This window comes from Vitis riparia, chromosome 14 (assembly GCF_004353265.1).
Source record: "Vitis riparia cultivar Riparia Gloire de Montpellier isolate 1030 chromosome 14, EGFV_Vit.rip_1.0, whole genome shotgun sequence".
NCBI lineage: Eukaryota > Viridiplantae > Streptophyta > Magnoliopsida > Vitales > Vitaceae > Vitis > Vitis riparia.
In genome coordinates this window covers 28509320-28524295 of record NC_048444.1, presented here as the reverse complement: position 1 = coordinate 28524295, position 14976 = coordinate 28509320, and the positions used below count along the sequence as shown (strand labels likewise).

The window sequence follows — 14976 nt, the reverse complement described above, 5'->3', positions numbered from 1 at the left end:
TTTATCATTTAAGTATTAAAAATGTTAAAAACATTTTTTAAAATCACTACCAAACACATTTGAAAAAAAAAATATTTAATACGTCATTCTCTTAAAAATAATTTCAAAAAATCACTTTCATTCAAAATATCGGCAAACCCAATCTATCTCTTTTAAATTTTCTTTTCGTGATTTGAATTGATTTGTGTAATATTTTAAAAAAATTAAGCTTGGTAATTGAGTATATTTTGATTGTGTGACCAATTAGAATAAAATTAATTTTAAGTGAAATTTTGAAAAATTTAAAAATTTAAAAAACAACAATAAATAGCTGGTTTGGGATTGTCAATTAATTTGATAATAATCCCATTTTTAAATGTCTTAATCCACCTAATTGTTGCCAACCCTCATGATATTGAAAGGAGGACTTATCCCCCGTGGCCAGACCCACGCGTTCCCTGTAGTCCACCTCCATAAGGTAGACTTTTCAACATCGTTGACTCACTCTGATCATGCATCAACCACTTCACATGCAGCCACGTGTCATGGTAGATCCTTGAAGTAGATCCGGCGTCTGATTTACGGTTTCTGTATCAGTGGAGACAGCGTAGAGGAACCCCCCTCAGCGCAAGGGTCAAATCAGAGAGATGTCAAAGGAAAGCAATTTAAGGGGCATTTTCGTCATTTAGGGGGGTTTTATTGGCCGATTAGGACCAGGGTTGAGGACAAAGCTGTCATTATCGGAGCGATTTGCCGAAACCACCCTTATATTTTTTTTTTTCCTTTTTCCTCCTCCAAAAACCCGCTTTTTTCTCTCCGCGTTTCTCTCACTTTCTCTCTACATTTTCTTTCCTTCCAATCAAATCACAGCGAAAAGCTGTTTCTCTCTCTAACACACTTTTCTCTCTCCAGAAGTGCACTTTCTCTCTCTAGCTCTGAGTTCTCTTCGGTTTTTACAGCTCGATCTGCTCGAGTATTCTCAATGTCTGCACTGTAAGTCTAGGGTTTCTAGATTTCTCCAATTCCTTCACATTTTTTTGTTCACATTTTCAAGATTTTTGCTGTGCGTACTGTGTAATACAGCTTATTGAGCGGAATTTCTATGTAAGATTTGAGGTGTTAGGTGGATGTTTGTTGTTTGGTTGCTGAGAAAATGTGGGAACAGGAAGGAAAATGAGAACTTGAATCGAGTGTTTTTGTGCTGTTTTGGTCTCGGGGAAATGGAAAACTCAGCTTAGATGAGGCGGCTAGTTGATGAGATTTTTTATAGTGATGAGCAATTTCAGATTTGGAATTTCGATTTGTTTTATTTCCTGCATTTTCTCGGCAACCGAACACGGCATTAGTGGGTACGTTTTGATGGATTTGGAATTTTGGCAGGAAGATCTTGGAAATGTTGAAACATAGATTAAGATGAGCGAGACTGAAGTTTCGAGGATGAAGTCTTCTCTGGTTCCGCTGGCAACCTTGATTGGTCGCGAGCTTAGGAACGAGAAGGTCGAGAAACCTTATATTAAGTATGGACAGGCTGCTTTGGCAAAGAAAGGGGAGGATTATTTTCTGATCAAAACCGATTGCCAGAGGGTTCCTGGGAATCCGTCGACTTCGTTTTCAGTCTTTGCGGTAAATATATTTTCTCTAGTTGTTTTCATGAGCTCATTTCAACTTCTAACATATGTTCGATTGCTGACTATACTGAGGGAAAGAGAAGAAAACGCATCTGGCATTGTGGTATTGTTTTTTTTTTTTGTTTTAACTAAGGAATTGGTGTCTGAATATCTCTTAAAAACAGCATGTTTCCAGAGATCGTTGGTTGTGTTCTGTGTGTCATCGCAAATTATGTTTAAGCAAATGTCTGAACATCGTCCATTTCATTCTCCAAATCCCTTAGACAATCTCTGAACATTGCCCATTACGTATTCCAAATTGTATTTGAACCAAAAGGTCCTTAAAGTTTTGACTTTCATGTTCTATGTTATTTATAAATAGTGAAAAATCTAAATTCAATTTTTTTCTAGAGTTACCAATTAAAGTGGCATTGGATTGATGCATCCTACACACCAGTTGCAATTCTAAACTTGGGTTTTGGTTTGTAGATTTTTGATGGGCATAATGGTATATCTGCTGCTATCTTTGCAAAGGAGAATTTATTGAATAATGTTTTGAGTGCAATTCCTCAAGGCATTGGTCGGGAAGGTTGGCTTCAAGCCCTTCCTCGGGCTCTGGTTGCCGGATTTGTGAAAACTGATATAGAATTTCAGCAGAAAGGCAAGAACCTATTTCCCTAATTTCAGCATCTCTATGCCTTGTTGCATATATTTTTGTGTTCTGATTTTAATATTTGATATAAATGACAGGTGAAACTTCTGGCACGACAGTGACATTTGTTGTGATCGACGGGTGGACAGTGACTGTTGCATCTGTAGGGGATTCTCGATGCATATTGGACACACAGGGTGGTGTGGTTTCTTTGTTAACAGTTGATCACAGGCTGGAAGAGAATGCAGAAGAAAGGGAACGTGTGACTGCAAGTGGGGGTGAAGTTGGAAGGCTGAATGTTTTTGGGGGCAATGAGGTATAACATATTTGAAGCCCAAACAACTCAAAGCTGAAAGAAATTTTAATTGATTATTCCCTTGTCTTGAATCTTCATGGGTCAAATGTATATGGTTTGTAGGTTGGCCCACTCCGCTGCTGGCCTGGTGGATTATGTCTCTCCAGATCAATTGGTGACACAGATGTGGGAGAATTCATTGTCCCAATACCACATGTTAAGCAAGTGAAGGTGTGTGCACCTTATTTTGTACTGGTGATGGTTTTATTGCATTTGTGGTAGTCCACCATATTGTACTGGTGATATTTTTATTATTTTCTGATGGTACATTCTAAGTTCAATCCCTTTTAATTGATTATTAAGCTTTCAAATGCTGGGGGACGGCTTATTATTGCTTCTGATGGAATCTGGGATGCTTTATCATCTGACATGGCTGCTAAGTCTTGTCGGGGTTTGCCTGCGGAGCTTGCTGCAAAGCTGGTTGTTAAGGTAACAGCTGACATGGGCTCTTTTCTGACAGTCCAGACTGATCCTTATTGACTTCCCTTTTTTTTTTTTTTTTTATCTTATTATACCTGTCTGTTCATTGTTCAGGAAGCTTTAAGGTCGAGGGGCTTGAAGGATGATACAACATGCCTAGTTGTTGATATGATTCCATCAGATAATCCTGTCTTACCTCCAACACCAAGGAAGAAACAAAACATGCTCAGTTCATTTATCTTTGGGAAGAGATCTCAAAATTTTATGAACAAATCAACAAATAAGCTTTCTGCAGTTGGGGTTGTGGAGGAGTTGTTTGAAGAGGGTTCTGCAATGCTTGCGGAAAGGTATGTTTATTATGATACTCTTTTATCAAATGATATTGCTGCTATTCAAACAGCATCAGTGTGAACAACTTTTGAAAGTTAAACTAGTTTTACCTGGAACCTTGGTCTTTCCAACTCCTTTGCAGGGTCCTTTTTTTTTTATTTTATTTCATTTGTGATATTTGTAAATGTCTCTGAAAATCATGTTTTGAGTGATGATTTGACTTATTAATTGCATTATGAATACTGCTATTTGGTCACAAGAACGAAAGGGTTACTTGGAATTGTATTATGTAAGTTCAATAGATGCAATATCATTAATATGCCTGATCCAAGAAAATATCACCAATATGCCCTAGCTTTTGTAAATTTTAAGTTTATCAAACTTGAAAGTACCCTATCAAATAAAAAGTTTATCAAACTTGAAAGTAGTTGTTCAACCACGATTAGTAGGTATATAGAATTTACTTCATTATTACTATTCTTTCCTTTGCATTATGTTAGTTAATAATTAGAAGTTGTAATAAGCTACATGAATGTTATTTCTCATATTTCTTTTTGTTTCTATAGGCGTAAGATTTGCTTTTGACTGAGGTATTTATTTGTGTTTTACCAGTTTTGATTCACTATATCTCTTGTTTGTGTGCTTGCCAAGGAGTGAGGCTATAATCTTTTATGAAGGAAAAGGCTGCTATTGAAGTTACTAATAACCAACATTAGTTTGTATCTTGAACATAACATTCATTTGTACAATTCATTCTGTGTGCTATTCTTGCTCCATCATGGCTAATTATTTGATTGCTAATCATCATGTCCCATGCAATTATATTCATAGGCAGTGATAGTGTTTCAAATCTGGCAGGCACAACATGTGAAGACCTCCAATAGAAAATTAAGTTGTGAGAATAATGAAGGCTTTGTGTGTGAATAAAAAGTAAAATAATCAAATATTAAACCACTTCTAGGAAAAAAGGGAAAAAAGGGAAAAAAGGGAGGAAGATGCCAAAAAAAGATAGGGATATGAGTTGCTAACACCCTCTTTAGGGAGAAATGTGGAATATGTTAATGCTATTTTATTTGTAATAACTTGCCTATAAAAATAAAATAAAATTATTTGTGACAAGTCATTAAAAAAATGGATCAAAAAAAGGAGAGGGAGAATAAGATATTGACTTGACTAATAGTATCTTTTTTGCCACCTGCTATCAGAAAAAAGGTTTAACCAGTTTACAGATTATGGACACTGAGGAGAGAGGAAAATGATGTATTGGTTGACTTTAGTTAATCATGTGTTATTCTTAACAAGTCTAACCTCCTCTATAGGAATGTGGGAGAGAGGAGTAATTTTACAAAGTGGATTCCAAGGGGAGGGGCACCAAAATAGAGGAGCATTGGTTATATTAATTAAGCATTACTTCTTAGTATAAAACCAATAAGAAGGAATTTATTTTTATTTTTAAAAAAATGACATTGAATCTGTATAAGCTACTATTGACCATGGTTGAAACTACTACCTTCAGGTTTAGTAAAGTTACAAGCAAAAGGAAAAGACATAATACACATCTCAAAAGCCTTCAGATAATAAGTCATTTTAGATTATCTCCAAGATCCACTGTTTTGATTGCATGCATTTCTTTTATTTTTGCTGGCCCTACTAAAAAAATACTCCCGAGCTAAAATTGCACTGCACAAACAAGGAACTTGACCAAGATTTTCTGTCTACCCAATGACACAATTCTTTGATGTTAATGCAGCTCACTGGGATAGAAGTTTGGCTTTTGATCTGCCGAGGGATTTATTGACAGTCCACTTTTTCTTGCTTCAATCAATGATACGCTTAGCTGATCAATCACCTTTTAGTAGAACATTTGATGACTCAGTCTTCACAGCCAAAGGATCTCTAATAAACCCTAGTTCCTAGTTGACTTAGATTACAAAATATTGGAAGTCTTAATATTCCTGTGATTTGTTTAGGAAAAAGAAACATTTCATTTTGATATCCCTTTAACTTGGATCTATTTATTCTATTTCAAATATGTTGAAGAGCATTTGCCTTCTTCATTAAATTTTGAAATGATATAATAGTTTAGCATGGCAAGCATGGGGCTGTACCTAATTGGTTGATATGCATCTTCTTCATGAATGAGTTTTGATCCAAAACCACTTGCTTTGATCCCAATATGTTCATATTGAGAGGTGTCAGGCTGCCCTAGGTTATATGGGGTAATGTTGCATTTGTTTCATTAAAGCATGGACTGTTGTTTTTGCCCTTATATTAATTGGTTGACATCCTTAACCTAATGACACAGCTTCTTTTCCATGAATAGTTATTTGGAAATTTAAAAAAATTTCCATCTCAAACTATGGTTCTAAACTCCTCCCAATTGCAGGTTGGGTAAAGATTTTCCTTCAAACACCAACTCTGGGCTTTTCAGATGTGCAGTCTGCCAAGTGGATCAAGATCAGTCACCAAGCGATGGTTTATCAGTGAACTCTGGACCGTTCTTCTCACCTGCATCTAAGCCATGGGAAGGTCCCTTCCTCTGTGCAAACTGTCGGAAAAAGAAAGATGCCATGGAAGGAAAAAGGCCAAGCAGACCTACAATCACTGCATAACAGTTCATCTGGTAACATAGTAAATATGGGGTATATTTTTTTTTCTCTGGCAGTGTAAGCATGCTTGGTTTTCCTTTCCCAAGGGTGATTATTAAAGATGTGTGTAAGAAATGAGGTAGAGTTTACAAGGAATTAGTAGGTGTTTTGGATATTATTAAAAGGGTTTGTGTTTATTCTAGTTTGTGCTCAGCTGGACTAACTGACAAAGAACAAGCATGCCATCTGGTGGACGTATTTGTGATAGTTTGATTGCTAACAGCTTGAATTTGTAAGTAAAAAACAAAGATTGCATAGTAATATCTTCTGTTGGGGGGGCATTTTCTGCGGTTCTGTTGGAATGTTGCCACAGCATGCTATTGATATTTCTGTCCTCTATTTGCCCGGATCTTGACCTATCTTTTCTGTCCCCTTTTGAGGCTTTGTATCTTTGATCACTGGTTAATGATCTTGGGGAAGGCAATGAGAAGAAACCGTCGTGCCGAAAGATTCTTGTTGACTGATCATCTTTGAAGTAGGATCAAGAACTCAATATTTGATGGGCCTAAAACATAGATGTGTAAAGCCTTCTTTGTCGTGGCAAATTATTATTGGATTGATTTTAGTGGGAAGATTGAACTGTCTTTTTAAGTGTAGGTTTAAGTTAACTGCCCCTTATCTAAATTTTCCCACAATAAACTTTGCTTCTGCTCTTTTAAATATTTTCTTGATCTACCTTTGACTTTTTCATATTTGTTGGAAGAAGTCTATGCAAAAATTAGAAATAATGGCATGGCACTATTACCTTTTCAACTCCTCCATTATCATGCTATTTCTATTTTAAATTTTATCTTCACACTAAAGTTGATAGTTCATGTGACTAGACTTCATTTCCCAGGGCCATCCTGCATATCCTAGGCACTTTGTTGTGGGTGGGTTAGGGTAATGTTTGATAAAAGAAGATTGAGTAGATTAAAATACATGTCATTTTCCACCATAAAAGGCTTGACACCTGTCCTACACAACCAAAGCATTAATCAATTGGGTTTTTGATTTCCATAATATAAACAAGAGCCATATGTTACGACCTCAGAAGGTTTGACTTAGCAACATTAAATAGGCTTGAGTGGTCTAAGTATGACATGGGTGCTTACGACTTACGAGAGGTCCAAGTTCTAGACACATGAGATTTTTTATTTTCAAAATATGATCAAGAGTGACATGTTGTGCATTCCAAAAGGTTGATATAGCAACATCAGGTAGGCATTCCAAAAGGTTGATACAGCAAACATCAAGTAGGCTTGAGTGATCAAAGTGCCACACGGATGCTTAAGAGAGGTCCGAGTCCTGTACAGGTAGCTTCCAAATATTCAAAGAAATAACAGTTGCAGCAACTTCAGAATGGAAAATCAGTGCTTTTTTCTTAGTCCAACAGTTTAGAAATCGGTTTGATCCTATAACCCTGGCCTCTGAGAAAACAGACCTGACGTTGAGCTTTGAGAGTACCACATTGAATGCACCTTAAAGGCTTAAAAAGTATGAAATGGTGCCCTTTGAGTTTTGAGTGAGCTGGGGAACTGAAGTTGAATAATAGATGACTTTTGGTCTTCTTGTCAATTAAACAGAGGCCAGCTTCCTTAGCAGAAGTGGTTGGTGCATTTTATCATTATGAGAATAATGCCTACTTCAATATGACAGGAGTCTTCTTACTGTTGTGAATTCAATTAGAATGAGTCTCTCCCTCTCTATGAATGGAACAGAGTCCAGATCACTCAGACAAAGTGGCTTGTGGTTCTACCATTCTGAGAATGCCACCTTCTTCAAGAACACATCCCTCCCGTATCATAATATAACATGAAATGCATGGCTTAAATATTTCCATCTCTCCCAAACTAGAATCCTATAATGTAACATGAAATACAAGACTAGATAACCAACTCCTTTCCTCCTCCTCACAAAGAGTATATAACTTGACATCTAATACAAAAAGGGTTCTCAAAAATCTCTCCAATAGAGAAGAGCATCACATGAAGCATAAGACTCATATTTATTCACTTCATATCAAAGCAAGAACAAAACAAATACAACACAAGTGAAAACAAGTAAAGGAGAACATGAGCATGTCATACATAGATGACATAACAAACTGCAAAAGATGAAATGGTCTTCAGCTCCAACTCACCAGTGCCATTATGGTAAGATACCATGATCAATCATTTTCATTCTCATGATCACCGGCTGAAGAAGGGCCTCAACTTTATTGGAAAAGGAATGACAACTGAATTACCCAGATACCCTAGCATTACTGGAAAACGACAAGCATCTCAATGTACCATGACATTCGCATAAATGATCACCGGCCAGACAACAGAACTCAGTTAGGGGGCACCCATTGTAGCTCAATGCCATAGTTCCATGACTCAACAGTCCAGTCTGGATTGAAATCCACCACAGAAGTATAAGCAGTGCACCCACCAACTCTGACCCGAATTCTATGTGACGTCATGGCTGAATCTTTCAAGAAGGAGCAGCACAGAGTGTCTATACACCCACCTTCAGCCTCCACCTTCTCAAACTGCCTACAAGGGCTGACTGAGGAACAATTCAATGGTGACAAAAGAATAGTTTCAGAGCAGTTAAATAACATAACAGTGTTATGAGTAGATATGTTGAAGGGAGAGTTCTCATCAAGAAGTAAACCTCCTACATCAAGATCAGAAGAATAACATGTGTTTTTCTGTATGAGGGGTGGACGTATGATGAACTTATAAGCACTAGGGTTAATGCTGAGGATCTGATAGAAAAAATTTTGAGCTGACAAGAAATCTAGGCTTCCATTGTTACAGTAAACTCTGTACCTAGGGTTCCCACAATTGTCATTGGTGCTAAGAGGGTATGGAACTTGCATGCTGCCACAGTTAGGGCAGGCTTCAAGTGCAGAAACATGGCTTATAGAAACAAGCACAAACATGATCAGAACAGACATCATCTCTCTCACATTCATGGTTAGAGCTAGCAGGAAAACAGAAGATGAGAAATAATTGGCACGAGACAAGCGCCTAGAGCTAGCAGAAAAACAGAAGACGAGAAATAACTGGCACAAACGCCTATTTATGCAAATTCACATGAGTCACTTGTATTGACAAGAAAGAATAAATTATGAGAAGGAAGACTCTAAGGAATTAGAAGAAATAAACAATAATTTAAAGGAGCACAACAATCCCATTAAGGAAAGAAACTGACAGAGAATTATTTCTCATTTAACTTATTTATGTATTTTTTTAATTCCTTTCTTGACACATTCTATAACACCGGATCCTTGTTGGAATGAGGGGATTTGAGGAGAAGAAAGTAATTTGACTAAATAAACTAAATTCGATTGTTTGGATGGAACTAGCAAATGGAAAGGAATTAGAGGAACTAGAATACATGTTTGAATTCTACCTAAAACTGGTGGAACTTGGATAGAGTTGAAGTCTACCACTTAAACTTTCTCACATTCCTATCCTAACCTCATTTTCTTGTTAACAGTAAGGGCAAACGGTGGCAACAGAAAACTCCATTGTATTAAAATCTTCCCTATGTCAAACAAGCAAACAAGAGAAAGGAAACGCAGTCAAATACCTTTTATCTCCTTGCTACTAGTTAAATTCTTTCCCCTAGATTTGATCCCAGAGTTGAGAAAAAAATTCAATATCCAATGTGAGTGCAGTTTTCTTTAATTCATTATCATCCAATCTGTAACCAGATACATGCCAACGTCTCATTTTTATTAACAAGATCAACAGAGACCACTGAATATGTTATGACCAATCATAGAGGGAATACAATAGTTTTCGGCTTTAATGTCATCTCCATGAGCCTTGAAGCTACTTAGTTTAGATTAGTTGATTTACAATGTAAAAGACCATCAAATCTGATGAATACAAGACCAGATTTGGTCCACTGTCATCAGACTGCTTAGCAGTCAATAGGACTCCATTGATTGGAATAATTTAAGGTTTCCAGAATAGTCAGTGATACTGGGCACACAAGAAGTTGATAGAAAAAGAAGTAATCTTTCAAATAAGATAATAGTCAGCTATCTGATAAATCAACACGAGCTAGACTGTCAAGTAATAAAGGTAAATCAACTGAAGAGTTTACTTGAATTTCTTAGAACTACATAGTGATCAGATGAGAACCCATTTCTTAGAATTATAAATTACAGGAAAAGCCGAGGACAAAGTGGTTCAAGCTTCAAAGAAAATAAATAAACACTACTATGACTCAATGAAACCTTGGATAGGCACATTGGACTATCAAACAGATAACACAAAACATCTTGTGAGTCACTAATAAGAAAATCCATGCTTCCTATTGTTAACCAAAATACACCTCGTAGCCAAAAGACAAACAGGGCCATAATACCAAATGGAGATACTATTGTACAGATACAACCAAAATTCATGTAAAAGAGTAAATAATTTAAAGAAAGGTATGCATAAGTGCTAGCAAGCTGGTCAATTAGTCACCACCATCAGATTTCATCATGAACTGCGGATTCCCTGTTTCTGGCTATCAAATGCTTCTGAAGTCGACACCTAATCAGGACAATATAATATAAAGTAAAACAACACACTAATCCCACTTTCCTTGTATAGAATATTTGGGGATTCTTCAGCCCATGAGGGAATCCCATTTCCTGAAGTGGTGTCTCTTAAATATAAAAAACTAATGGGTTTGAATATAAGAGGAAAGGACAAACTGACAAAGGACTAAAGTGTAGGGCTCTTAATCAAACATATTTAGGCCACTAATGAATAGACGTGGCCATGTTTCCTGGGTAAACAAAACTTTAGAACTTTATTAGTGCACTATAAACAGTCAGTACAATTATACAGTTAGAAAGTAACAAAACCTAGGTTACAGGTGTCAACCTATTATCACTTGGTGGCTGAAATCTTTCAGAACTAAATACTAAATAATCTGCAGATCATTGCAGAAAACTAAAATCTGTTTGAGAGGAGAAATCAAATTAATTAGATTTTTACTTACATCATCATGCATGATGTTCAACATAACTTTAACACAAAAACTTTTAATATGTAATAATAGAGTTTCCTAACTCAAATTACTGTGATTCAATCTCTGTATTATCCTGATCATATCTCTGTTCCAAATTGAATAGCTTAGAAAGCATTTTTAGAAAGAAAAAGATAGATCAGCAAATGCTGAACAACCAAGTCTAACCCAAAAACCACTTCATGGGATTGCAGAAGCGTTAATGTAATTTTAATTCGAGGACAGATTAGGAATTACCACCATTCTGTCCATTCTGTCCAAACAGATATGAGATCAGTAACAGAAATGACTCTCAGATGATTTTTACAACACTCGATGAAGTAATGCAACCATTCTAAGCTCCCAAGTTCCTAATTCAAAATGCAGGATTAAAGTTGGACTACAATGATAATGGTTACAATCAAAGTTTATTTATTAGAAAAATTAGAGTTAGAAAATATATAAGATAGGAACAGTTGTACGATAAACTATTTATCTTTTGATATCATGCTTTTTCTTTTATAGGTATCTTTTGATATCATGTTGATGAAAGCAACATCACATATAGGAATCAAAAATTGACAACAGGGTTAGTTTTGGGTAGTGAGTTGAGTCTATACTATCATATACCTAATTTCTAGAAACCTTTGAGCCTACTTCAAATTCAGGTAAGTTCAAGCAAGTTTGTCCAATCATGAATTCCCCAACAAGACTTAAACAAGATAGCTCCTTCTTTGATGTGGAAATGTGAAAAATGCAGCTTTTCATGGAGCAGCAGAAAAAGAGCCCTATAAATACCACAAAACAAGGGGTAAAAAAAAAAAGACAAACAAACAAACAAAAAAATAACTCTAAAAAGAAAAATAGAACCACCAAGTTATTTTGTAATCCACAAACTACAAGGGAAAATCCTAGTTGTAGTTAATTAGTTTGACAGGATTTATTAAAAACAAGCAGGTCATCAGTGATGCCTTGATGAGCTTATTACCATTCACCAAGGTCAATGAATAAACTTTTAAGTATTTATATTAGAAGTTAAGGCTTAAAATTTTTTTCTCCATCTTCCAAAAATTTACAGCTGAAGTTGGGCAGTAACACATTTAGATCTATACCCACTTTCAAAATTCCCCCTCTTGTAACCTGAATTTTAAACCTTACTGGTGAAATTAATGACCTGTATCTGCGCATGCTTTCCCTACACTTTTATCTCTCTATATCCAGATGGGATACGGATTTTGGAAACTTCAGGTCCTCTGTCGTGTAAAATTTTCTTTTGCAACCCTTGCAAAGTTGAATACAACATCCCTTCCTCAAGCCAGCATTATTTGAAAATCTAAAGGTCCATCAAAGGTTAAAGCCTTTACAGAGTCGGTCAATAATAAGAAGATTAATAGTAACTTACTATGAGTTCAAGGCCTAATAAAGCCACCAGCCCAGAGCATTGTGCCTTCTGCCCTGATGACTGGGAAAACTATGGACCATTTTTTCTCCATTTCCTTTTTTTTTCTTTTTTTCTTTTTTTGTTATGATAGGCAAAAGAGCAATAAATTAAGTGCGTGCAAAAAAAGGCCACACAAAGTACACACGGAGTATACAAGTGCACTTCAAAGCAAAAAAACAAGAAAAGAGAACAAAAAGATGGCCTCCCCTTACTAAGGGCCTAACCAATTGACAAAATAAATCATGGGCAAGGACCAAAACCCCCAAGGCCCCTTTGGTCCAATCTAAAAAGTTACAAAAAAGGAGAACTTAAACTCTTAATATAATAACTCAACATTTTCAAAAGCTCTTCCGCTTCTCTCTTTCCAAGTAGTCCAAAACAAACAAAGAGGAGCAACATTCCTAGCCTTTTTTCTCTTCTTTCCAATGAAATGACTGTGCCAACTTAGAAGCATTGCTTTGACTGAGGAATGAAACACCTGCTTCCACAAGGGCTCCCTTTTGGATGCAAACCTCCAACACCACTTTCCTAAGAGAGCCTTGTTCAAAATTAAAAGATTTTGAATGCCTAGCCCTCCTTCTTTCTTTGACATACAACCTTTGACGCAATTCACCAAGAGAGGCTCTTTCCTCAGTTCTTCTTCTGCTATGGGATCATGGTAGAGGCTATTCTATTTAAAAGTTGTTAACATTGCAAGCATGATTATTATCACATTTTAGGGATCTTGAAGAAATCCAAGGGCAAAAGTATTATGGTAGGAAGCTTTTTTTTTATTTATTTATAGACAAAGAGAAGAAATCAAATACAAACACACCAAAACAGGGGGCACTCCCTATGTACACCGGCAGTATACAAAGAAAGTCAAACCCAAGGCAACAAAGGAGGACAAAAACCTAGAAAGGCCAAAGTTAACCAACAATCCAAACACCCAACAAATTCAGAAAAGAGAGATAGTCCACGTCCATGAACTGTTGAGACCACTCAAGAAGAGACCGTAGGAAGAGATTCTTCAAGCTCGTATCTGACATCTCTTCTTCTTGGAACATTCTTCAATTTCGCTCTCCCCAAATACACCAAAACAAACAAATAGGCGTCATTTTCCAAACTACACTCCTCTTCTTTCCTAGGCCCTTAATTTTCCATTCAAGAAGCAAATTTCTCACTGAGTTCGGGAACACCCACACCACCCCAAAAGAAGAAAGCACCAAAGTCCAAAGCTCTCGTCTTACCGCAATGAATTAGAATATGGTCCTTCGATTCCTCATTCTCTTTACAAAGATTGCATCTATTAACCATAGACCAACCCCTCCTCATTAACATATCAACAATAGAAATTTTACCCCAAACAGCTTCCCAAGCAAAAAAACGAGTTCTTAAAGGGGCATACGAACCCCAAACCTCCTTTGCTAGAAATAAGGGGGTTGTTCTCCACCTTTAAAGACCTATAATAAGATTTAACACTAAACTTTCCTTTCCTCTCAATCTTCCAAACTAGAGAATCCTCCCCTTCTTGGACCTTTACTGCAGAAATGTGAACCAGAAAACGATTCACCTATTCCAATTCCCAATCTTGAAAGGGTCTTCTAAAGTGCACCTCCTATCCCCCGCCACCACCTCCTTGTCTCCCCCAAATATCAGCCACTACAGCAGAATTATGGGTTGCAATTCTGAACAGCAAAGGAAAGAGCTCCTTCAGCTTAGAATCTCCTACCCAAAAGTCCCACCAAAATCTGGTGTGTCTACCATTTCCAATACGAATACTAGTTCTAAGATAGAACTCCTCCCATCCCTTTCTAATGTCTTTCCAAAGGCCCATCCCATAAGACTCCCTTACCTCTCTAGTGGTCCAACCCCCTTCCCCCTCTCCAAATTTACCAACAATGACTTTCCTCCAAAAACTCTCCCTTTCTAAAGAAAATCTCCAAAACCATTTTCCAAGCAAAGCATGATTGAAGTCCTTCAAATGCCTTAACCCCAACCCTCCATGCCTCTTATCTTTGCAAATAACCGTCCATCTTACCAAGTGGATCTTCCTTCTTCCTCCAAATCTCCCCACAAGAACTCCCTTTGAATTTTCTCCAATCTAAGTCTCACTTTCCTTGGGATTACAAAAAGTGACATAAAATAGATGGGGTTGAGAGAGTGCTCTTGATGACATAAAATAAAATGGTAGGAAGCTATATTAGCCATTTTATTGATTTTTGGCTGGAAAAGGAGAGCAAGATCCTGAATGCAAGGAGACAAGTTGATTTATAAGATGTTATGTATTGGACATCAGTAACCAAAGATGTCTTGGGTGTCCCCATTAGTAGATCTTGCTGGACTGAAAGGAGGCTTGTGGCTACTTTAGGAGATGGGCCCTCTCCTTTATTGAAATTCCAGCAGCTTCGTTTTGATGGGTATTTGTCGGTCAATCCAGACAGATGATAGAAGCAGTTTGGTCAAAGCCTTTCTAAGCCATTTGGTTGGGAGAGGGGGGAAGCATAGTTTCTTGCTTTATTGGAGGGATTAACAGAAACAACCTCACTAAGCCTCAGTTGCCATTGGTATTTGGGTATTGT

General features: G+C 36.9%; 2 protein-coding genes across 3 annotated transcripts; one reads left to right on the top strand and one right to left on the bottom strand.

Annotated features, from left to right (window-relative positions):
* The first annotated feature begins 795 nt into the window (after positions 1–795).
* Positions 796–6340, top strand: LOC117930896 (probable protein phosphatase 2C 5). Of its 2 annotated transcripts, none has more exons than XM_034851679.1 (8): positions 796–972; positions 1364–1602; positions 2076–2247; positions 2337–2554; positions 2657–2764; positions 2897–3022; positions 3128–3360; positions 5730–6340. In XM_034851679.1, exons 2-8 carry the CDS (start codon positions 1393–1395, stop codon positions 5953–5955), a joined length of 1293 nt encoding a protein of 430 aa, XP_034707570.1. In that variant the 5' UTR covers positions 796–972; positions 1364–1392; the 3' UTR covers positions 5956–6340. The 2 variants fall into 2 exon arrangements, with proteins under 2 accessions (XP_034707570.1, XP_034707569.1); XM_034851678.1 differs by having other exon boundaries at positions 1360–1602.
* Positions 6341–7839: 1499 nt separating this feature from the next.
* LOC117931276 (wall-associated receptor kinase-like 20) lies at positions 7840–14444 on the bottom strand. The gene has a single exon (XM_034852216.1). It carries the CDS (start codon positions 8933–8935, stop codon positions 8306–8308), a length of 630 nt encoding a protein of 209 aa, XP_034708107.1. The 5' UTR covers positions 8936–14444; the 3' UTR covers positions 7840–8305.
* Positions 14445–14976: the final 532 nt, after the last annotated feature.